Source organism: Scatophagus argus, chromosome 2 (genome assembly GCF_020382885.2).
Source record: "Scatophagus argus isolate fScaArg1 chromosome 2, fScaArg1.pri, whole genome shotgun sequence".
Classification (NCBI taxonomy): Eukaryota; Metazoa; Chordata; class Actinopteri; family Scatophagidae; genus Scatophagus; species Scatophagus argus.
This window is the reverse complement of record NC_058494.1, coordinates 10,189,791-10,214,679: the sequence shown is the minus strand read 5'-3', so window position 1 is coordinate 10,214,679 and position 24,889 is coordinate 10,189,791. Positions and strand designations below refer to the sequence as shown.

Sequence of the window (24,889 nt, the reverse complement as noted above, 5' to 3'; positions counted from 1 at the left end):
ACATAACACTGACCACGTCACACAGTTTATTTAACATTTTTTATTATTTTTGTGAGTTTTCTAAATACATAAAAAGGAACCAAAACATTTAAAAATCAGATTTGAATCTAGGTACGACACATGAGCAGTTTAATCCCAAACAATGCATCCAGTAAGGAGATAAACATTACAACTTGTCATTCCAAAAAAGCACAACTTGGCTCAATTTATGAGTCATTTCAGGACCCAAACTGATACTACTCACTGCTGAATTACTTCAGTTTTTATAATGTTGACTCAGGGTGCTGTGTTGATTTCCAAAATGGATATCAGGAGTTTGGAATTAAACCTTTCATATGCATGACCTGAACAGGAAATTACACAATACAGTAACAACTATAAAAAAGGAACCACAACCTTTAAACATTGTAAGCCAGTGACTGGTTATGACAGCTACACATTATAGAAACAAGAGTGAACAAAGTATCCTCCAAAGGTGGCAACAAAAAACAAATATCCAGATCAGCTTAAGACCTTCCTGTCTCCATTGAGTTTTATGGTTTCAGTTCAACGGTCTTCATCCAAGACAATTCAAAACAATCTCAACTGTACACAAGATGATTTGCTTTCTGAAAAAGCCCTGAAGGTCTGTTACCTTTAAGAGAGTCTCTGGCCCTTCCCATTTCAAATGACAGATTACAAAAGCTCAGCTCTAAACTATTGTTTGTTAGAAAAATTCAACACAGTAACACAAAAGGTAACAAGTGCTCTCTTCAGGACCTCTGCTTTTGTCAGCCGTCAGGCAAAGCGGAAAAAGGTGACAAAACAAATGATCCCTGGTCGGAAATATTGAACAAAATCCTATTTTTCTAGGATGTGGAGTTCTATCAATCCAAATTGATGTGAAAAGTAAACAGTAAAAATGAGCAATTTTTAGCTGATACCCAATTTAATTTCCAACTTCATAGATGGTCTGAGAAGCTTAGACATGCTGTGTTGTTTATCTCGAGCAGAATGACTAAAAAAAGGCTGGTGGATCGAGTGGGATATTTCTGTCTTTGGGCCCCGTTGTGGAAAGGCTTCGAGCTACGCAGTGCAGTGCAGAGCAGAGGCGGACGAGGAGGAGGAGGAGGATGAAGAGCTGAAGACTGTTAACCATGGGTGGTGTCATCCTCCACAAAATCTTTGGCCTGCTCCGCTGTGATCACATCGATGTGACTCACCTAAAAAAAAAAAAAAAAGAAAAAAAGAAACACAACACACACATGCACACAGTTAATGACCAATTAATGCCACCATTTCACCTGCTCTGACTAATCAGTAATAATTTATGTTATCAAACCTCAAAAACCTGAAGGGAAGTATTTTCGTTTCACTGAGGCAGCCCAGCAAAACACAAACATGGCGAAATTGTGAAGGAGTCACCAGAGCGCAGCGGATTGGAGGCAGAAGCATCAACAAAGGAAATGAAAACCATCCACCCGTTAGCCTGGAAAATTGTGGGTGTTGGTCTGTTCACTGCCAATCTTAAATTTACAGGAAATAATGACCTTCCTGCAAGATTGCCTGCTTCTGTGATAAATAAAAATCTGTGGAAAGCTGCAAGGGATGGGGTTATTGTTCTGTATCATTATTTTATGAATTTCCCAATTCTCCATCGACATCACATTTCACCACAGTGATGATCATAATACTAGCAGGCAGTGGAGAAGAAATTCCCATTTTTCAATCCAATGTGTGAATATTGTGGATTTTACAGTCATGTCAAGTGAACTGTATCACCTAACTGTATTTGACTCACACATCACAGGCACTACTGATCTTAATATTAAAGGCTGAATTATCCTGTCAAGTTTCGTCTCAGACAACTCTGCAAATGTATGTTTGATCTAACGCCTTAGGAATATGTCCGCGACAGCATAACACGACAGCATGATTCTGGGGGTGGACTGTGGAGTTAACAAAACTGTATATCATCAAGATTTCCCAGTCAAGTCTCATCTCTGTCCTCCGTATGACAACCCAAAGACTGTTAAATAGGATAAATGTGCTGTTTATAACATATTGTTCATTACCTTTACACTTGCAAACCCTAAAGAGCTTTTTAAAAGTATTTTTAGTCAATTAAAATTATACAGAATTTAACTTTTATTGCACGGAAAATCTTGAAAACGTGTAAAATAAAAACAAGCGCATCTGATTTTCGTCAAATGTCCTGGCGCTGTTGAGATCTCCCACAGCCTGCCTGTGAGAAAACCTCTTCAGATAAGCTTCAACTGACAAACCCTGTCCTTCAACAGGTGACTCACCTTGTTTCTGAATTTGACGCCATAGAACTTGTCAGCTGACTCGAGCAGCTCAGGCCTGAAGGTGGTGGTGATGAACTGGGCGTGGCCTGCCAGCTCCACAATCATGTCTGAAATGGGACCAAAATATAATGATGGAGATGAAGACTTACATTTGCTAAGGTAGAAGGATGATGAGTCATTCTCACAAAGAAATGAAACCATGATTGAAACGGGTGGAAATGTTGTTTCAAATAAAAGTATCTATCGAGTACAACTCCAACAGAAACTGCAGCCATAATTTTCAAATCAGTGACAACAAAACAGTTCATTTTAAGAATCACGAAGACAATACTTGTTCTAGACCTGTGGCCTAGAGTGTATAAGACTGAATGAGATGTTATTCACAGAAATGAATTGATGTATAAACTCATTTTCTAACGTGTTTATATTAGCACTTTACCTGAGACAGCCTTCCTGTGCTGGGCGTCAAGGGCCTGATCGATCTCGTCAAACAGGTAGAAAGGTGCAGGATCACACTTTTGGATAGCAAATATCAGGGCCAGAGCCACCAGAGACTTCTGACCTCCGGACAACTGCTGCATCTCCCTCATCTCACCCTGCTTACCCGTGAACGACACCTACACAGGACAGGGGAGTCAGAAACACACACAAGAATGGGTTCTTTTGTGTTGGAAATCAAATTTCTCATCTGTTGAAAAGGAGATAATTTTCAGAGTCAAAAGGAATGAAATGAAGAACTGAAAAAGTCTCTTACCCTGATGCCGACTCCAGTGAACTGGTCCACTGAAGGAACGCTGCTCTGTGAACCGGAGCCCCTCTCACTCTCTGCACTGCCCTCACCCTCATCCTGGGATTGGCTGCCTTCAGCATCACCCTTCTTCATCACCAGCGTAGCTTTGCCACCTGGCACCAGCTTCTGGAAAACCTCACTGAAGTTCTTTGACACCTGAGTGGGAGAAAGTACGGCAACAAGAAGCAGAAAGTGGTCACATGAGTCAGTCAGTCGGTCACTAGTCAGATTAGAAAATCTTCATATAATGTGAGGCTAGAGCAAACCTATTATTGATTTCTAAAGGTTCAGCCAGTGGAATAAATTACTACAGTCAAAGTGTTCTACTTCCATTCACATAGTATTTGAATATACCTTCAAGAACCAAACAATTATTACTATAATTTACATGTCACTGATCAAAAGGGAAACTGATGGCTTGCATGACACAAAGCAGTAGTTTCCACCAGTCGAGTTTACATGTTATATTATTAACTGTGAGTCTTATTACACATGTCTAAAAATCACAGTTTTAGTTGCGCCTGTATTCTTGTTAAACAGTATGCCGTTTCCCAGTGTCTGCATCGGTCTGCCCACTTCAGCTGTAGGGGTCGTATTTTCAGGTTTATGGGCTATGGACCACTTGGTGTCTTTGCATGACACAAATCAATGACTGCAGTGACTCATATCTTATTCCAGTGTGCCGAAGTGAGAGGTTAAGCAATGACCGATGGTAAAGGATGTATGCACCCATCTTTGAATAGGGTCTGATGTGCCACGTACCTGCTTGAAGGTGAGCTGGATGGCCTCATACTTGCGCAGCTCCAGGACGTTCATGAGCTCCATGATGGATTTGTAGCCACGGTCCAACTCATCCTGACGCTTGATTAGCTTTTCCTTCTGCTCAGAGAAGTTTACAAACTGGTCCAGAGCTTTCTTGTTGACGTGACTGTACTTCTTCAGCTCTGTGTTGCACTGCTCCAGTTTTCGGAACAACTGTTAAAAGATGAGATTAAAAACATCAGCGCATGTTAGAAATTTTTTGCATGTATTTCTAAAAGCTTGTTTTCCACATAAATTCATTTTTCCTGGTAAATATGTTTTAAATAGACTTTAAAATCATGATCATTAGCTATATATAAGCATTTTTGCTGCTGCCATTAAATCTTGCACAACTGTAACTGCAAGCGCTGAAATATGCAAGCAGTGCCAACAAAGTGTTGCCAACAAACCTGTGTATCATCATCTTGCCAGAAAGTTAGCTGTATCTTGCTAGTATTAAAGTGTGTAACGATGCCACTTGTTGGCTTGAACAGGAACATAACTTCAAAACTCATATGCATTTCAGAACAAGTAGCTTAAAGTGCCTTGCAGATTCTATTCATATCTGAAGGGGACATGACCTGATTAATTAAGAACCAGCCTAGCCTGGCTCGAAAGTCACATGCACACTCCAGACTCTCAAACTATAAATTCATCCATTGAATCACTAATGACTGAGGGAACATGAGCAAGTGCCATTATTACTTGGCCATCTCATCCACTTCTGCAATCAATGGCACCATCTTGCTCCTGAACAGAGTCCCACGGAGAAAGATTAACTATGGAGTGTTTATGAGAAAGTGTCAGGCTATTTTCAGCACTGTCAGGCGGGGGAAGGGGACTCGCATGTACCAACACACACACACACACACACACACACACACACTCAGACACTTATGAAAGATGCAACCAAGTCCACTCAACTTGCAGACTGTGCTCCCAGAGGCAGCTCGCTAACACACACACACAAAAAAAAGAAAAAAGTCAGAGACAGACTACTAACTAGTGTCTGAGTCATTGGTAAGTGGGTGGGATGTGACATGATGACCTCATGCCTTATTCCTTTGGAGACTTGGGTCTATCTGTGTGTATGTATGCTTGCACACTCATAAGTTTGACTCAGGTTGTTAGATAGCATGCAGATGAAATCTGACCTTTAGCAGACCTACTTAGTTATTGTAGTGCTTCTGTCTTTAGCGCTGCTTCAGTGAAAAGAGGGTTAAGTGGTTTAACGCATCATGACTAAAGTGAAAGCAAGGACTAGCTTTTCAGAACTTTTTCCTTCAGAGCACCTAACATTTTAGGGGGCCAAAGCTGCACATTTTTTTATATCAACAATTGCTCAAATGATGTATAATAATAATGTAAAAACCTGCAATGACAATCCCCCAGGGAATTATCACCCCTCCTCTGTAGAAGGATTGAGTATCTTTCAGCTCACTGTTTTGGTTTTATGGCAAGCAATTTTACTGTTTTGGTTGAGTCTTGCCACTCTCTTCAACTTGATTTATGAACACAGCAGACAGCTACTTTCAGCAAAAAAGCTCTGATAAGCAGTGTACAGTACTTGCCCACAACTGAACAGCAAACAGACAAAGCTAGACGGTGAACATAGTGGAGTATTTTGCAGTGAAAGCAGACCAGATCAAAAGCAAAAATGAATACTGGGCCTAAATTCATCAGGCAGACAGGAGCATGACCCCAGCTGGATGCTACAGTTGCTAAACAACTGTTAGCTAGCACATTCACCATAACAGCATCATGAGGTTATTATACTGCATGTCACTGTTGTGTTTACAACTTGTTCTGCTGCCCCCAATGACAGCTTGCTGTAATCATTCTTCTTGTTCATTTAGGCTCCAATGAAATCCAGTTTCAAAGGAAGGGGTCAAGATTAAGATATTCACTTTACTTTTCTGACTTACACTGCTGAAACTTCAAATGCACAAAAGGAAGACCAAGCATTTGTCCAGTATTTCCAGTCTATTAAGAATGTGGCCAGCATGAACAGGAGAAATCCCATTATAGTGTTCATATTGACTAACTTCACTATATCTGACTTACTGTTTTCCTACTGTAACATAGAAGTCTACATTAACCAACATCGCACAGCTGTGATGAAACTTAAAAACATAATCATGTATCATCCTTAAACAGTGTGTGTGTGTGTATACCTGTTTGAGTGTGAGGGTCTGGTACTTCTCAAAGGCCTCTTGAGGCAGTGAGCCGAGCTCTCTGATCTTCTTCATGCATTCCTCTTTCTTCTTGAGCAGCATGCCCTGCCTGTTGGTCATCTTCTCAAGCTCCTTGGTGTCGTGATTGATGGCGTCATTCTGTTCCTTCTCAATGTTCTTCCAGCGTTCCATGCTCTTTATATGGTCCTTGATTTCCGCTTCAGTCTTGTCAATCAGAGAATCCAGATCTGGGAAAAATATTGGAGGAGGCCATAAGGGTGGTGAAAGTAGACATGACAGGTTTCATTTCAGGTGAGACATCATAAATATTCTGTCATAGGTTTTAAAAGTTAGTGAAATTTACATTTCAAAGGCACACTGCAAAACAGAATGACTGTATCACAAACATATACCTCTGCACACCAGTTTACATCCATGTGCATCCAAACTCATCTAATATAAGAGAGCATTATTACATGGTGCAATGACAATTGCCTCAAGCAAAATATCAACCATCAAAACCAATGAGCTTGTGGTGGACTACCACCAAAATCAAATCAGTTCATCCCCAAGGCTGGTGGATCCCCAAGTGGATATTGATGCCAAATTTGAAGAAATTTCCTCAAGAAGTGCCTGCACTCACAAGACAGACAGACAACTGGAAAGCATGAGTTTCATCTCTGTTCAATAACTCCATTTGACATTACAGCCATCAACAACAACCTACTAATGTGGAAGTTAGTTTGCCAACTTCACTGAAAGAGAGAGACAAAGGAAAATCAGATCTTTCACATAATTATAAATGGAAACTGACATGCAAAAAAAATTAGAAGAAAGGATAATGCATAGCGTATTAAAAATAAGCTCATGCTGTGAATACGTCTTTAATAAGTTGGCGAAAATGATTACACATGTATCCATGCAAATTAATTCTATTCAGGAACAAGAGCTTTCTGACAACTGCATTCAATCAACCTCATCTGACTCACACCACCACTAGAACATTTATAAAACTGTGTGGCCAGGCTGACTCTGGAACAACTGATTATCCAAGCTGTGAGTCAAACACATCACAGCAGCTCTCACCATCTGCTGGTAGTACCAACCCACCAAGGACAGTCTACCGTATCCTAGTATTGAGTCCACTGGGCTCAATAAATAAAACCTAAAGCAGTAATTATTACTGATACCAAGCAATAGCAATAAGTTTTGCAGTATTTGTTGCTTAAAAAGGTATCTAGCAGTTTGACTCTCAAGCAGTAGTGTGTAGTAAAATTAATTATACACTCCAAAAAATCAATAAATCACTCTCTTTTGAAGCAGTTCATTATTGCACTTTGAGGTGTTTTTTCATGTCTATATCCAAGTATAAGAGTAAAAGTGTCTATATAAATTATGGTGCTTGTGCCAAGTTTGTCACATAGGATTCAAGCGCATGATGGAGTAAAGGCCAATGCAGACTGAAAATGAATGAAAAGAAAAAACTGGTATATAATGACACTGTAATCTTTCAAAGTATGTTTGTACCTGCAGTTTTTAGTCTTTAGTCTTCATGCTAATCCAATATGGGAAATGTTGCAACAATATACTAACGAGACCTTGAAAACCAAATCACATGGATACTAAATAGTGTTCAAAGACGACATGGTATTGGTTATGTTACTGCTCACATAGTTCAACTGCACCTCCAAACCAAACCAGAGTGACTCCTCTAAATGAACAACTCCAAATATGCTTTGGTGTCAGCACACCCTCTGTTCAACTATTTGTTCATTATGTATGTTCCACCACCAACAGTAAACCAGTGCTGGCTTCTGCTCAGCCCTGTTGGAACAGCTGGGGCCAGTGACTTGTTTAAAAGGTCTTGAAGATAAAGTGTGTGTTTTTTTGCCAACTGCTTTCCAGCTTGTGTGTTTTTAGCAGTTCACCTTCTGGTTATAGCTGACTTCTCTAAACTTTAAGCTCCTGCAACCATCCCAGAGTTGTGTCTTTAGTACAATGCCTACCTTCTGATCGAGCCAAAGTGTCTTTCACGCGTTTGTTGATGCCATCCAGCTCAGATGTTGTGGCTGTGAGCACTGTGCCCCCCTCAGTCTCTCGCAGCTCGTTTAGCTCCTGTGTCAATGAAAATTAGGTCATATTAAATATGAAAAGAGGGTCATGCAAATTCAAATGCCCATTTTCTGTCTTGTATGAATGAAAGCACTGAATCCAAGGCTCTCCATTTACAACAGCACACAATTTCAACACAACTGAACTTGCTGATTATGCATGTAATAACGTATAATTTACATGAAAAAAGCCACGTTATGAAACACATACACGTTTCTAAGGCAGAAAGGCATACTGTACCTGCTCCACTTGGTCAAGACGCTTTCGTAAGTTCTCATTAAGATACGTTTCCACTCTGGTCATGATGCCCTCCAGCTTGATCCTCTCATTCAACAACTGCCTGTTGTCCTGTGGATGTATAGAGAGGTCAACACACCAAAAACAGTTACAGATATAGCCAGATATAAGTGCAGACTAACAAGACGTTAGTACATTCCCAGTAACTCTTTCTTTGTGTATCTGATGAAAAAAAACTAGAGTGCTAGAAACTTATAATGTTAGCAATAATATATGTTAAGCACAATTTTGAATAATGTATGGTTTTGGCATCTTACCTAGACTGACTGCCCTCGTGTGCCAATAATATGCACTTCTCATTCTGCACTAAGTAAAACTTACTAAAAATTGTGTACAAGTACTCTCTAATTAAGATCCTCAACGCTTGTTGCTGTTTATTCTTTCCCAAAAATAGTACACAAACACTGCTGTGTGTGCACTCACTTGTGTCCAGGCAAATGCCACATTAATGATAACTTTGAACAAGTGTTATATGTCACAAGTAATATAATTTGACAACCACCAACGCTGCAGAACCATACATGAAAGGCTCCACGTTGTGGGGGCGGAGTTGTTGCGCAACAAGGAATGGCTGAGAGTTCATTGAGGTGAGAGCTGAGAGCAGCTGGCAGTGAAGGCGAAAGAGGAGGTAACACTGGATCACAGGAACAACCCACTCACAGCTGCTGCCTGCTACTCTCACCTCAGTCAGGTCATTTGAATACACTAGCAGGAGGCGAAAATGGAGGAGAAACAAAGAAACAACAGAGTGTAGGTATCAGGCATACAACTACTTATAAGCAGGTGGCGTAGTGATTGTGTGTCTACTATTTCAGCTTAACAGTTCTGGTCTAAAAAATGTTTCTGATGCAGTCTGTGGGGGAACAAACAGAAACAGATCCACTCTACATATATAGGCCGCACTTGACTATAAGCCGCAGGTGTCCACATTGTAACATGACATACATTTTCAAGTCCGGGCCATCTGCTTTTATTACCTCTGAAAGCTTTTGTCGTCTTTTTGCACTGCGTCAGTTCTTCACGCTGCCGTCTCCAATGTCTCACCATTGATTGATTTACGCCAAGCTTAAGTGCAGCTCTATTTCCTTCTTGGACAGAAAGTTCGATTGCTTTTAACTTAAAAGCTGCATCATATGCATTTTTTCGAGTGTTTTCCATGATGACGGTATGTGCATGACACGAAAATGACTGTTAAAAGTTACGCTTAAAACTAGCGTCTTCCTAGCCCGTAAAAATCTATAGATTAGCCGCTTCGTTGTTTAGGCTGCAGAGTTCAAGGCCTGGGAAAAAAGTAGCAGCTTATAGTCCGGAAAATATGGCAGTTCTTAGTGGAACTCCCGAATGGGCAGCTCGACTCAAAGAGTCCCAAGCATAAAATGAGGAGCGGCACTGCTCCTTAATAACAATATTTTAGTGTGGGGGATAATTTCTGTCTGAAATAAATACATTAACTTTTCTTCAGTTTGCAAAATGCAACATTACCAACTACTACTGGATCGAATTTAAGACTAAATATATAAATAATATAAATATAAATTGTGTGCGCAGCAGGTGAAAGTACTGATGTTGTACTGGACCAACTCGATACAAAACATGTTTTATTCTCACTTTAGCAGAAGTCCATACCGGGGCAGAAATCCCTCCAACTGTCAATTTCAAGGTGACAAACTGCAATAGATCCTGTATAAAAACAGACACAGATCATATGTCTATGTCTAATCTCCTTGCTGACCTGCTGGAGCTGACGGATCTCGTCGTTCAGGTCATCGACACGTCTCTGGTCCTCCAGGCTGAGCTGAGAGAGCAGATCTGTACCCAGCTCGGCCTTCAGTGACTCCCTGGTGGACTCCATGGCATGGAGGCTGGCCTCCAGACTTTGGAGACTGCGTTGCTGGAGAGGAAAGGGAAAAGGAACCAGACATGAATGGAGTGCAAAAACTGGGAGCTGGGACAAGGCTGCACTCCAATCTTATATGGTGCAAAACAATGAAACAGTATTGTAACATCAACAGTATATGAAGACCTTGGGCATGAATGTCTTCTCTGACTGTTGCCTCTTCTCCTTCAGCATCTTCATCTCTGACAGAATGCTGTCTCTGGAGGCCTTAAACTTCCGCTGTTGTGTCTCAATCTGCTGCATTTGGTTCATCAGTTGATCGATCTCATTGTTGATTCGTGGAGGCAACGATTAAGGAAGTATAAGCTGAACTTTATCAAGGATGAGCATTTTCATTTTCTCTCAGAAGACATTTCATTTCATCAGTCAGTAGTGTGAAACCACAACTGCATTTTTACAAGGTCTGGACCAATTGTCATCAGTCATCAGATTTTTATAATTGTCAGCATAGTTAATTTTATCCATTTGCCAGTAATATTAATTAAGTTCGATAATGCATTATTTTGGCTCTGATGTACCCACTTCTCTATTGATTCTCAAAGTCAAGAGTGCTTCTTTGGTTGGACATACAGGGGCTAGTAAAGACTCTCTCAACTTGGAGAGAACACATATTTTAGAACAGGCTAACAAGTATGCATCATTAAAAAGGTCCTGCCATTGCACATTGCCCCATCTGTAGTGCTGTCCCTTTGCTTTAGTAAGCCAAAGCGTTGTATGCATGGGCAGTTGGTGCCGATAATGCTCTGCTCGGCTGGGTTGTAATTCTCCACCTAGAATTACCAACTTAGCACCAGTTATACACTTCCACACAACAATCAAGTGACTGAGAGAGAGAGAGCTTCGTCACAACAATAATCACCTTGAAGCTTCAAACACATCATCAACCCAGCAGAAAAGAAGATCTATACAATCAGCACAGTTTCAAGGTGGACACCCAAGATGAATGTCATCAATTCAGCATATGCGCTAATGTGAAATATGTTCACAATCTTCCCAGCTGTTTTGAGTTATTGTATTGAATAATTGACCGAAAAGTGGTTTAGAAGAATGTCCACAGCTATCGCTTGCACAAGAAGAAGAGAAGAAGAAACTTGGGCATAGGATTGTAGGTACAGCAAACACATAGGCATCCTTGGAAAATCTTTGCGCAAAGGCCTCAGTCCTTCAAATTAGAATTTGAAGGATCATGGACATCCGAACAGTCCTTTGGGGCCCTCAGTGTGCATCCTTGAAATTCAGCCATTTGAGCATCCTTCTTTGAGAGGGGGAAGGAAAAAAGTTGATTCATCCCTTAATTTTTACTGTATGCAAGACTGTGTGCTAAAATGGCACACTGCCTTTCCCCTTACTACCGAGTATGAAGAAAAACATACACAAATGAACAAAAAAAATATGAACCAGATACATTTAATATAATCAAATCGATAAGATGAGCAGTCTTGCAATGCAAGTGCACTTTCTGCGTGACCTCAACACTTCCATTGCAACATGTTGTGGGTGGCAAAATGAAGACAGCAACTCAAAGTAGGAGGTACTAGTGAGGTGCATCAGAATAATCTCTTACTGACAAGAAAGTGGTGGAGAAGAGTGAACAACAGAGGCTTTTAAATAATTGATTTGTTCTCTGACTCACCAGTGCGGGAGTGAATGACAGGTGCCATGTCATCAGCTCAGTCATCCCCTGCCTGCTACTCACACATATACGTCATGGCCAGGTGCACATTAGCCTGCATACACAGTGTTGGCTATGACTGAGAAGCGATGCACAATCATGCAGATGTGCAAACACAGAGATAATCATATTTAAGTGGAAGTAACCCCATCCATAAAAATATCCTGCATGCAAACACAAATCCCTCTTATCTGCATGTTTTGCCTTCATGAGCCGCTCAGCAGTGAGTCAAAACTCTGGCTGACCTAACATACACTAATCGTTCTTCACCTGCTTAGGCCCTCTCATTGCATCCGAGTCAGCCTCCTGCTGGCTGAGGTAGCTGCATAACCCAGATGGATTTAATCCACATTTAAAATACAGGCTTAGCCATATGACACCACACCGTAATTGTGCAAGAGCAGCACTAAATAGAACTTCTTTCAGTACAGTCCATACATAAAGAAAAGGATCCTATAGACTCCATACGCATATGAATTGGCAGATTTTTAATGACAGAATATCTTTTTCTGTCTTCTATCTTATTTTCAGTTTCCAACATACTTTATAACAAAATATTAACTATGCATGACCTTCTTCTCCATTTTCCACAACTGGGTGCAAACTGCCTATATAACAAGCGCCTACAGTTAATCACACCTGCAGTTTTATTTCTGTGTACTGCAGACACCAACCAGCTTAAGATTGCAAAGTACAGCCATCTGTCCCCATTTTATAAAATCTAAATGCGTTAACATGAAAAGAAAGTTGGAAAAAATAGTTTGGAGCTTAATAAATGTAGAAACAATTCCTCTAATGTCATGCACTTCCTGTATACCCATTGGATGAACACTGTCATAACTGTTCAGTATTCATGTGAGTCAACACATTTCACACATCAATATATTTCTAAGGGGGATTTGTTTCTCTGATGTTATGAAGTGTTCATTTGGTGAAGCTTTAAAGAAACAGCATGATTGACCTTAGAGTGAACAGATCCCCATGTGAGACCTTTCTAACCTATATTAAGGCATTAACAGATTTTCATTGTTAGTAAGATAGAAAAGAGTACTGCAGCACAGCTGGCCATACAGGCCTATGAAAACAAAATTTTCCTGTGGGCATCAATGATACATCAATACCAGCAAACCCAATTTATGTTTCCATAGAAAGGATATGTTCGATGTTCCTGCGCAGGTTTTCGTTGAGCTTGGCCTCTAGTTCGCTCAGCTCCTCCTCAGCCTTCCTCATGTCTTTCTGCAGTTCCAGACGAGACTTTCTGGTGTCATAGTAGCCTCCTGTCAGAGCTCCACGATGGCTCACCTGGTCACCTAGAGATCACAACACAGTGTACAGCATATAAGAAATAAGGTGCTTCTACAGTACTGTAATTACAATGACACAAAGTCCTAAAACATGGTTCATGTGACAAAAAAAACTGAGGAAGACTGCACAAAGTTTAACTGGACTGTTTAACTGGAAATTTGACTCGGACAGAGTGGATAGTTCACACTGTTAATACTTTGTCTTGTCCTCTGGACAGTAGATTTTACACAACAGAATCGTCCACCACCCAGTAACCAGTACTAAGTATCAGTTGCTATTTCCGACAACAGGTGCATCAACAAGGTATCACAAATACTGCTAATGCTGTCAATTTAAAAATGTAGTTGGGCGCCCAAATTCACAAACAGTTAAAAAATAACCAGGTACACTGGTAGTATGCTATGAGGAGATAAATCTACCAATTAACAACTACAAAAAGCCATTACTTTTCATAAATATTTTTTTGAACAGATGATTGTTGACTCACTTTTGTCTTGAAACTCTACACTTGTTTGCTTTTTTGTTTTTTTTTTTAGGGCTGCCACCCTTCATTTATGTTTCTGTAGTAGTGGTATATACTGTGCTGTTGTCACAGGTCAGCTTACCCTCCAGAGTTATACAGTCCATGGTGAACGCTCTGGCGAGCTGTGTGGAAACTTCCATGCTGCGACAAATCAGGGTCTTTCCAAACACATGCTTGAAGGCCTTGTCAAAGTTGGGGCTGTAGCGCAACTTGCTGATCATAGGGATAGCATCCTTATGGTGAAAGAGCACAATGGTATAAGCAGAGTGGCAAACACCACACACATCGTCACCCCCCTCAAAAAATATATATATATATGATGAATAACAGTGGAATGGTTTGGTGTGACACGTAGTAAAATCCTAAAAAGAACATATGAAAGCCATTTCATTTATGTTAATTGTTCCAGAGTTAAACCCATTTGTGGGTCTAAATTTGCTACCTACAAAATATCAGACGCAATTTATGTATAGTCCTTACGTTGGTCTCTGGATAGGCAGTGTCCCTGACATCCAGCTTGCTCAGGGGCAGAAATGTGACTTCTCCTGGCAGGTTCATTTTGTTGAACTCCATGAGTATTTTGGTGCTGACTTCATCTGTCTCCACAATGTGGTAGAACAATCTGGTAGACACACAGAGAGGAATGACATGGAAAAACAGAAATATAAAAACGAGGGTTTGCAAGCTTTCACATCCATCACAAACGGTGATGGTGATGACCTTTTTACTAAAAAACAACACAAGAAAAATGTAAAAAGCAGCTCTCACCTGGTACCAGCAGTCACCTCCACACAAGTGTAAAAGGCAGGTTCACACTCAAAGTTGTTCATGACAATGCCGTGGTAGCCATTGATGACATGCTGGTTGATGCCCTTCCGACGGAAATGCTCAAGGACTTTGTTGATGCTGTCAATGCCATTCAGAATAGCCTGGAGGAGTCGTGAGAGAAAAAAAGAATGATGAGCATGAGACATACTATATCATTATTACAATGTTCTGATTACAACTATTGCTATCTTCCAAAGTAGAACATTGTTACAGAAGGATTTCTCAACTCTTGTGCGCTGTAAATAAAACACATAAAAAATTGTGAAACTTAACTTGCGTACTGGAGAACATCACAATAAGAATGTTTTTGCATGTGCTACTTCCAAATATCCAGTTAATATGGTGAGGTATAGAAAAAGAGGGGTGTATGTTGCAACACTTTAACCTGTACGCTATAAACATACAATGTGAGAGGGGATAGAGAGAGTCCATCAAATGCTGGAGAGAGAATGAGTCAGCCAGGACCAATGAAAGAAAAACAAATGGACAGGATATTTGTCCATGAAGCCTCAAACAGCCTCCCTTCATCTCAACAGACATTATTCAGAAGTGATATTTGATTGATGGATCTGCCCAGAGAAACGACTGGCAATAAGAGGATGGGGCAGAGGGGAGTGAGTCATATGTAAATTTAGCTAGCTGCGATAAGCTGCCACTAAGGAGGCAGATGAGTGATTCCATTTGATATACCTATCCTGACAACTTCCTGCGTCACAGGTTGAGTCCTTCACAGTATTCATTCTGAGACACTTTTTCACTTGAGGTGTGATTTATCTCATCCCATTTCCTCTCTCACAGTGCGGTTAGGCATGTAAGTGCATGTGTGAAGGTTTATTAGATGTGTGGAATGGCAGGTCTACTTCTGGCTTACAAGTGTCATCCTGAGAAAAAAGTTTAAGGAGGTCAAGTATGTATTTGTGAACCTTGAATTTGTAATTAATTTCAAACCTCTGAAAGAGCAAAACCTTGTCTGTGCTCTCGCTCACATACGCACATCTTTCCCTTATGTCCAGACAAAAGCAGTAGGTATCCTGTAGCTACATTATGCAAGTCAATAATTACACAATCATGTACAGTGACACGGACCTTGCCAGTGGCAGCTCGAAGGAGCTGCTGTTTCTTCTCCAGGTCCTCGCGTTTGGCTGCCAGGGCCTGCTGCTCTGCGTTCTCTTCACGCCACAGGTAGCTGGACAGTCACAGCCAATCACACACTGTTACACTTATGTCACATGAAAGACCAGAACCAAATTGTAGCCATGATACTCTGAGAAATAACATGTCAGTCACCATAAAACGCCCCAAAGCAAGAACATTGTACTGAACTGTTTACACCTTTAGAAATATTTCTAAAGTAAATATTTTACGAATAATCACAAACATCATTTTAAATAGCTGAGCTATTATCTTCAATGGAAAAATAGATTCTTGTGAATTAATTAATCAAATTCAAATAATGAAAACAATAACAGTTGCCAAAACAATCTCCCTTTTGTTTCCATAAAGGTAATATTTCACATTTATTCATACTTTTAGATCACATACTATGGACAGCTTGCAGCTGTGGGGTCAGCCTGTTGTGCTCCTTCTATCAAAGCTGTCATTATGCTGCCTTTTCACCCACTACACCTCAACAATGGATCACAGTGAACCGGAGGGTGCATGATGGAGTCAATATGAGACAAACATGAACATATTCATGAAATCTATTTCATCTTGTGATTAAAATGAGGGCTTGTTACTGAATACAGTTTAATTCAATTTTTAAAACAATTCATCTGCCTTGGAGGACCTTTTAAACGTAATAAGGTGTGTGGCAGCAGAGACCTGAGGCACCATGCTCTCTGTTACATAAATAAACCTCATTGTTTAAGCGGACAGAGAAGGCCCAGTGACATTCACAGCAGACAATACTCCGGTATGTAACTAAAGGTTGCCAAGCGGAAACAGCATATTGGCTTAAGGAAAGGGTAAACAATTCAACCTTTCATCTTAATTCAGGTGCAGGGATGACTCACGAAAAGATTCATCTAAAAAGCAAGCGATGCTATATAACCCCCCAAAGCTGAACCGTTAAATTAAGTCCAAGGTATGAGGCCAAAGAGAAAATTAGAAGGAAAGACCAGGTTCTTACTTTCTTTCGCTTTGCAGCTCATCTTTTCTGTTCTTTACTTCATAATACTTTTTGTCCAGTTCTTCAACACGGTTCTTGACCTCATTTAGATCTTGATCGAGTTTCTAAAGAGACAGGTGGAAAGTGGGTCAGACACACTCACCAGCCAAGAGGCTACATTAAAACTGCAAAAAATTATACAGAAGTTTCTCTAAAATAAACTAAATATTTACATCCACTGGAGACAATATGAAATACGCTCAGTTAATTATTAAAAAAAACTATTAGTAGAATACAATAGTAACAAAAGTAACAGAGAGTTTTCTGTTACTTTTGTTACTACAAAAAAATAGGATTTCTTTTTTAAAGCATAACTTCCTTGAAAGCAGACCCTAAAAACGTCTCTGAAAACCCAACTTTCTATTCAAATCTTATTCACAAAAAACTGGAGCAATAGTTCAACAGTTTTGGGTGGTCTTACATTATACTGCTCGAGGTTCTTCTCTTTGTTGGTCTCCGTGTCCTCCAGGTCTTTGTGGATGGCTGCGATCTGCCTCTTTTTATCATTGATTGCCTGATCCAGAGACTTCAGTTCCTTCTTGATCCACTTGTCCCTCTCCTCCTTGGAGGTGAACTGGCTGCCACGGCCCTGCTTGGCATACAGGTCTGTCCTCTCCTGTGTAGCCTGGGCCAGTCTGGACAGAGGCGTAACCATGGTCAGAATTACAAAATGTTTGAAGTAAATCAAAGCTCAAACAGGAAGCCACATCACTGAGCCATCTTAAATCTATTAATTTCCCAACAAACTATGCATGTAGACGTGGACACTTTTCAATCTTGTCAGCCACAGCATATAATTCTTTACATGTGTGCCTGTGGCGTCGACCATTTTAATACAACTGCTTCGTAAGAAGATCCACAAATATCTCATGTGCATTCATCTCTTTTATCTATCGTTATCAACATTAAAAATGTGACGACTGACTCACTGAGTTATACCTAGTCACCAGCTGCTCAAGGGACTATGGCTGAGAATGAGTCATCCGTACCTGGATATACCCCGCTCCTCTTTTTCCTTCACCATGTTGAATTTGGGTTCAGTTTCCTGCAGTTCTTTTTGCTTCTCCTCAATTTTCTCCAGCAGCTTCTGACGCTCCTTCAGCAGGCGTTTCTGGAAAAACAAGAGCAGGCAAATGTTATGACAAACTTCAAAATGTAAAACTTAAGAGCTGAGGAGGAAGGAAAGCAGAAAAACTTAAATGTGGGAATTTGGATAAGGTGTTGTGAGAAGAGGATGGAGGGACGACGAAAAAGTACCTCCATTTATTTTCCTATTTCATACTCATTTTTAATGTCTATATCTGCTCTGGCTGATTTATCTAGCTGCAGAAATGTGAACGTTTAGACAGGTTTAATTGTTTGCACAATTTGTGTGCTACAAAAAAAAATGCTTGGAAATCATATCCTATGCTGCTCAGAAGCTTTATTCATAGAGGGTTTGAACATTAATTAATATTCAAAAATGCAGTACTTCTGCCTTTTAGCCAACAGAAGCTGAGAGCAGATTTCACAGAGTATTTTATGATGTGGGATAGTTCAGAAAATAAAAGCATAGTGTAGGCAGACTCTAAAAATGTGTTCAATTTCCTGTATTTGGAATGAGTTTTTATTAAATAGACATGTATAACGCAAACATACCACAAACCATAAAATAGAGCAATGAAACTCCGCTTCTCCCACAACTTATTTAGCTTTAGTTTGACCTGGATCTTCCCACAGCAGACCTGCCAGTAACAACTGATTTGACAGATTTTTCTGTGTGGGTGGTGATAGTGGGTTGTCACCCCACTGCTATGAAAGCCTATACTTTCCCCCTCATATCAAGGCCGTCTCAAATCAGAACCATCGGCAGCTAGTGACGCAGTCCTGCTTCCCTTGCTTTTCATTGTGCTCCAGTAACTTTTGGCTGATGCTGTGCCAGCCATCGCCAGGTGGGTTTAATCCAACCAAAAGCCAGCATGCACACCTAGACCCATCATGGTTCACACAGAGACTAAGTCAATAAAACTGTTATGTATGATTATCATCTTCATACTCACACGTGCACTCAAACACACAGTGAACACAAGGCCATAAGGAAAGTGATCCATGCCAGATCTGTGCACATAACCGTTTGCCAGGAATGATGTATAGCATGGATGGCAAAGAGTCTGATACACAAGCTGGTGCTTCCTCTGTCTTGCTTTTCAGCAAATGTACTACTGAAAGATTCAGCACCAAAACAGTGAACTCCACACATTAGACCAATGAGAATAAAATACAGTGCTATTTGGATCACTGCTTTTTGATTAATTGGTGAATTAATGCTGCCAATCATTGTAAAATGTATCACTAATAAGTTTAAAAAAAAAAAGTTCTGATTCATATTACTGTAAAACCAAAAACATTAGGACCGCATTAAGACTGCATAACTGATTACTGAATTTAAAAAAAAAAACATGGATGAAACATAAAGAATTGTTAAGGGTGTGAACAGTCACTATTCCTTAAGAGGAATACAACTGTGCAAAAGTACCCCTCTTTTCAACTAGAAAAACAATTAAGTCACTCAAGTGTATGGAGTGGGTGAAACAAGAAAAAGATGACCATCCATCTATACTGATGGTGCAGGGGAAAAGAGAGGGGGAGTGTTGCTGGTGCAGCATCACATGTGCAAGGTGACGCAGATGGGAGGCTTCCGTACCCTCTGTTCGCTGTTGCCTGCCAGCTCGTCCTGCAGGTCCTTGGCCTTCAACTCCAGCTTGGTCCTCTGCTTGATCTGCTCCTGGCGCTCAGCCGATAGCTGCTCTCTCTCCTCCTTCATGGCAGAGATCTTGGACTTCAGTTCTCGCACAACACGCTCTGTCTCCTACAGAAAAGGAGGTAAAAAGAAAAGTGAGTGAGCTCAAAGGAGCATAAATACAACCACTTACTTCATCTTCAGTGACTACCTTCAGTTTATTTACCAAGGCTGCTTACTGTCAGGAGAGTGGATACTATTTATCTGTCCTCATTGCACTCTCATATGTGGGCAGACAGAAGCAGATAGTGTGCCAACAAGACATATAAACCAACAAAAACTGTGAAGCCATGACAAAAATGTATTACAAAGTAATTTCTGTATTCTATTTCCATGTTTCTAATGCCTTACACTTTGCAGCGAAGATTTATTAACTCATTAAATCAAAGTGACATCACTTATCATCTTTATTGCAATGACATCCTGACAGAACTCCTAATGACACTGTGGTCAATAGATCGTGTCTGCTTTCCGAGAAAATCAAATCTTATTACCATGCGAGACAGTCACAAAAATTGTTTTAAAAACTGGACAATTCTGGAGTTACAACAAATAAATCACTATTCATTATCACCATCTGATTTGCTGTACTCAGATAATCAACATCTGAAATAGTACCATTTGATTCTGAATAATTCAGTAAATATTGCAAACTCCTTTTAAGAGACAATGCAGTGATGATAATATAAATGTTAATTTTCACCCACCCACAATGCCAAATGCTTGTATTTCTCCTCAAGCGTGTATGTTCTTACCTCTACTTTGTCTCGGGCATCTTGCTGAGCATCACGCAGCTGTCTGGATTTGTCTCCACAGGTCTCTCTCTTGGAGGACAGCTTGAAAAACACAAAAAAATACAAACGTCTTGGCACTGAAGCTGAACTCAACAGAGGATAAAACTACAGTTTTGGTGCACAGAACACTGTCACCAGCTTGCCAGTGAAAACTTGGATTTGTTTGTATTTAAACAAGGATCATCATCTCATTTTTTTAACAACTAACTTTCCAATGGCTGTAGAACTGCCATAAAAAAGATTTTTAACTGCTCTCAGCCAAATAAAGATTTATACTGTATCATACTGTGCATATAATGTAATGCTAAATGATGGGTAGTAATTTCCTGCCCTGACACCAGAAAGCCAATAACAAAATCTACCATGTTCATATCTTAATCTCTTAATCTTAATCTTAATCTATCTCATATCTTTAAAGAATTTCCCCTCGGGGATAAATAAAGGAATTCTGTTCTTTCATATCTTACAGTAATTTTTTTTTCTTCTTCAGTTTGTTACCTCATCCAGTTTGGCGCGTGTTTCATTCAGCTCCTGGTTGTAGATGGTGTACTCCAGAGCTCTTCTCATCTTGTCCCACTTCTGGTACTGAGCCAGTTCCTCTTTCTCATCCTCCAGGGTGTGCAGACGCTCCTCAATGTACTTCAAGAGCTCATTGATCTTCTCTCGCTTTCCCTCTAAGGAGCACACACATCGAGTTGTTTTCTGTTCGTTTGTTGTTGGTTTTTTTTTCCCTTTTTTTTAATGTAAACCAATAATAACAATTTTTTGCTAAATGGCGTATGGAACAATAATTTAAGAATCCATCAAGTCACATTTTAAATTTAATTTCCAAATTAAACCATGTTTTTGTTTTTCATTTTTGTGCAGGGTGCATAATTGGGTTCATACAACCTACTGCGACAGAATCCCTTAAATATGAACAAAGACATGATAATAACAAACATAATTTATAGCAGTCTGTCAAGAGGTTTTTACCTGTCTCCTTCATGAGAGAAATGCTCTCCTCCTTGCGCTCATCATACACCCGGGTTCCCGCCACCTCTCTCAGCAGCTTCAGACGTTGGGAGTCGGGTGCTGTGGCCATTTGGTTGATCTGCACAAAAAAAGGAATGAAAAGTGAGCTGGAAAACTCTGCTGTTCAATTTAATACTAAGATTTTCCTGCCTGAAAAATATGTCTTTTAGATCCAGATGTTAAGTTCTAATTCTACAACATTAATACTTAAATCAACTGATATTCTACATGCTATGATGAAAAAACTGTTCTTTTTAAAGCCCTACGTAAATAGTGCAACGCATTATACACTACCAAAATAATAAGTAGGACATGTAAAATTTTCTCACCTTTCCCTGCTTGACAATGTAGTAAGGGTTACTGCGGGAGAAGCCAGCACTCTCCAGAAGGTTCATGACATCATTCTTACTGCAACAATCACAGACACCATCAAACATGTGATTACATATATTCACAGTCATTTCCTGTGATTACATGGACAGTTGACCCACAGCAATACTTACGTCACCATCTTCTTGTCTAAGAAGTACTGGTCCTTCTTTGCGCCAATGACGCGCCGAAGGGAGACTTCCTCTTTGTCAATCTGGAGAGAGAGAAATTTATCACTGGTCAAGGCAAGAATCACACACAGCAGCAGAAATGGCTCATTTTGTCACAGTATTACCAGGCTGCAAGATTACTGCTTCAACACCCAGTTCAAAAACAATCTTTGAATCTCTAGAGTTGCGAGATCTCTAGATCCAGCCTTCATCATAATTGTAAGCACTGTGCGTACTGCAGGCAGTGTGATCATAATGACTGGTCACAGCAGTCGTCAGCAATGAAAGGAGACAGTTCAATATGACCTGAACAACATAAAATAGTGACAATGTACCACTTACACTGGTAGCATACTGATTTTGGCAAAAGATAATTCAAAAGTAATTACATATCTGGTACTTTACTGCTATGTTGTACTGGCATGCAGGTTAAATTACCCATCTTAAAATGTTTTCTTAAATTCTACGGCTAATTTGGCATGATTGGTAATCCACTTTCAGCCAAACATCAACTGCAAAAAATTAAACTGGATCTAAACCATTAAGATACTAGCCAACCCAGACAGCATGCCAATATACCAGTACACCTCTAATCTTAGCTTATAATGGCTTCAAGAAAAAAAAAAATAAATTATCTATCACATACACTTGGAGAAGACAGGGGATTATTCCAAAGGTTTACAAAAACGTGTAAAGTATAATCAGTGAGGCTGCAGTTACAATAATCTGCATGAAATCAGCATGAAGCTTTCCATTCTTACCGGCAGCCGGTTGTCAGAGTTGTCAAATATAATTTCCACAAAAGCTGAAATGACACGAGGACCAGTTCCCTCCTATTTTGACAGGAAAGAAAATCCATGTTTAACACAATAATTAAATGCTTACATGCAATATACTGTTTCCATTATATTTCTTCAAGCACAAACTATGTACTTTAATAGAAATGCAACTAATCCAATGAAGAATGTGTAACCCACCAGTCATAACAAAGTTACTCAGCTTCTGTCAGTGTAAGCATGTCTATCATGAAATTTACATCGAATTATTGGGTCAGCTGGGGTCTGTAGCGTGTCTGACATTTGTCTGTACTTACATGGAGCAGGGCCAGACGCTGTTCAGGTCGCAAGTGACTAAACTCATCACTGAGCACAAACTGGATGGCTAAGAAAACAAAGAGCAGACACAGGAAAAAAAATAACTACGCTGAAGAGAAAAATGAAAAACCGTATGGTACAATTATATGATGTTCACATACCATAGAAAAAGTTACTTTTTCCTGATCCATTTCTTCCAACTGTAACAGAAAAAAACATAAAATGAAGAACATGGTGACATATTGTATGTTCACAGCCACTCACAGGAGTCTTTGACACACCAACATTTGTCTTGCAACTTGTGTACTTACGTTTCTGTTATCATTCAAAGTTAATCCTTTTATAGTCACATATTATTTAAAAACATAATATAATACAAAAGCATGAGTAGAGCTGAGGTGAACACATACTCACCAATGACATTGTGCTTTGGACTGAACGGGTCTACAACTGTTTGGTCCCTGTAACTTCGGAAACCCTGGATGATGACCTGTCCCCCAAAAACCAGAGACCATCATGACCACACAACCATTTAACATACCCCTGTTTGGGTTATAATATTAACCACATACTGCAGCTAGACGTGGTAATGTGAAGGAACTTAATTTGGCAACCTAGGGCCATTGTCTTGTGCAGTAATATTACTGTGTCTACTGTCTCATATAAATCAATACAGATGTAGCCAAGCTGTGTAACTTGCAGTCTAAACGCAGCATCAAATGTATCGTAAACTGGGCATGGTTTCCAACGGGGCCTCGACTGTCGGCTAACGTTACGGTAGGGGCCAAATTTCATTCAGGACGTAAACGGGTCTGCAGGCGTGCTTGCAAGATAAATCACCTGTTAGTGTAGATACATAACCTACTATTAAATCTCATATTTACAAATGATTTAATCGACAACAACGTGGCATTGTGCGAAATCAACAGAAATGAAGCAAATCCGCTAAAACAACGTTAGCCTTAGCGTTAGCTTAGCATCCTAGAAAGGAGGACGGGCAGTCCAATTCAAGTTTAGTCAAGCAGCCCTAGCTAGCGTTCGCAAGCGAACTATTTAACTTAAAGCAGATGAGGTGTTAGCTCTGCAATCGAATCGACGTTAAATTATGTGTATAACGTGGGGTCACAAACATTTAGTAAAATAACGTTGGTCAACGTTAGGCCAGTGATAGTCTGCAAAATGCAGTCTTGTGTCGTTAGCTTACCTGTTTGATGTACATGGCTGTCTAAGCAGGGCGTCTCCTTGGCCGAATTTGGAGATGAGCTCCCCTCCTCCACTAAACTGGAGAAGCCGGGAAGTTAATAAGCCAAAATTAGCAAAATATTGTGAATTAGTGCATTCAAAATTTGTGAAACACTATGTGCGGCGAAAGAGAACAACATCGAAAATGGCGGCGGGGGCGGGATAGAATGGACTGTACCATTATGTAAAAAGCGGGGATGCAGAAATTAACGTATAATAAATTGTTTGTAGTAGTGAAATTGATTACTCTGAATTTGACACAGAAAAATACCATAATAATTCAGTACATCGGGTTAAATATTTACTTACTATGCATTTTTACTTAAACAACAAGTTTGATTAGTCTGACCTTTATTTATCTCCCTATTTGTACAGTGAGTACAGTCCGTCTCTTTTCCTTCTAGGCGCCAAAGACAGAAAAGTGTATATAGGACCTGAAGCCAAGTAGGAACCAAACTTGTCAATCGCAAAGGGTGCCGGTTAACGATTACGGTAATTTCAAAGGGATATGGTTTTTAAAGCATATATTAATGAGTAATAACAATGTCACTCATTATTAGGGTAATTTCC

At 39.9% G+C, this 24,889-nt stretch overlaps 1 protein-coding gene across 1 annotated transcript; it reads right to left on the bottom strand.

Annotated features, from left to right (window-relative positions):
* Nucleotides 1–20: 20 nt before the first annotated feature.
* Nucleotides 21–24,485, bottom strand: smc3 (structural maintenance of chromosomes 3). The gene is made up of 29 exons (XM_046408074.1): nt 24,282–24,485; nt 23,492–23,567; nt 23,239–23,277; nt 23,077–23,144; nt 22,745–22,816; nt 21,948–22,027; nt 21,774–21,852; nt 21,406–21,523; nt 20,929–21,104; nt 20,392–20,472; nt 19,541–19,705; nt 17,847–17,968; nt 17,279–17,492; nt 16,819–16,922; nt 15,774–15,873; nt 14,628–14,788; nt 14,340–14,481; nt 13,942–14,092; nt 13,189–13,341; nt 10,486–10,637; nt 10,195–10,353; nt 8,406–8,513; nt 8,060–8,168; nt 6,054–6,301; nt 3,841–4,053; nt 3,043–3,234; nt 2,728–2,905; nt 2,289–2,395; nt 21–1,202 (listed from the first exon to the last, which is right to left on the bottom strand). Exons 1-29 carry the CDS (start codon nt 24,294–24,296, stop codon nt 1,131–1,133), a joined length of 3,654 nt encoding a protein of 1,217 aa, XP_046264030.1. The 5' UTR covers nt 24,297–24,485; the 3' UTR covers nt 21–1,130.
* Nucleotides 24,486–24,889: the final 404 nt, after the last annotated feature.

Excerpts from the sequence above, each read along its gene's own strand:
- smc3 (XM_046408074.1), bottom strand. Across the intron at positions 23,145-23,238 it reads AAAAAGTAACTTTTTCTATG|CCATCCAGTTTGTGCTCAGT; the intron begins GTATGTGAACAT and ends TTGTTTTCTTAG. Across the intron at positions 1,203-2,288 it reads GCGTCAAATTCAGAAACAAG|GTGAGTCACATCGATGTGAT; the intron begins GTGAGTCACCTG and ends TTTTTTTTTTAG.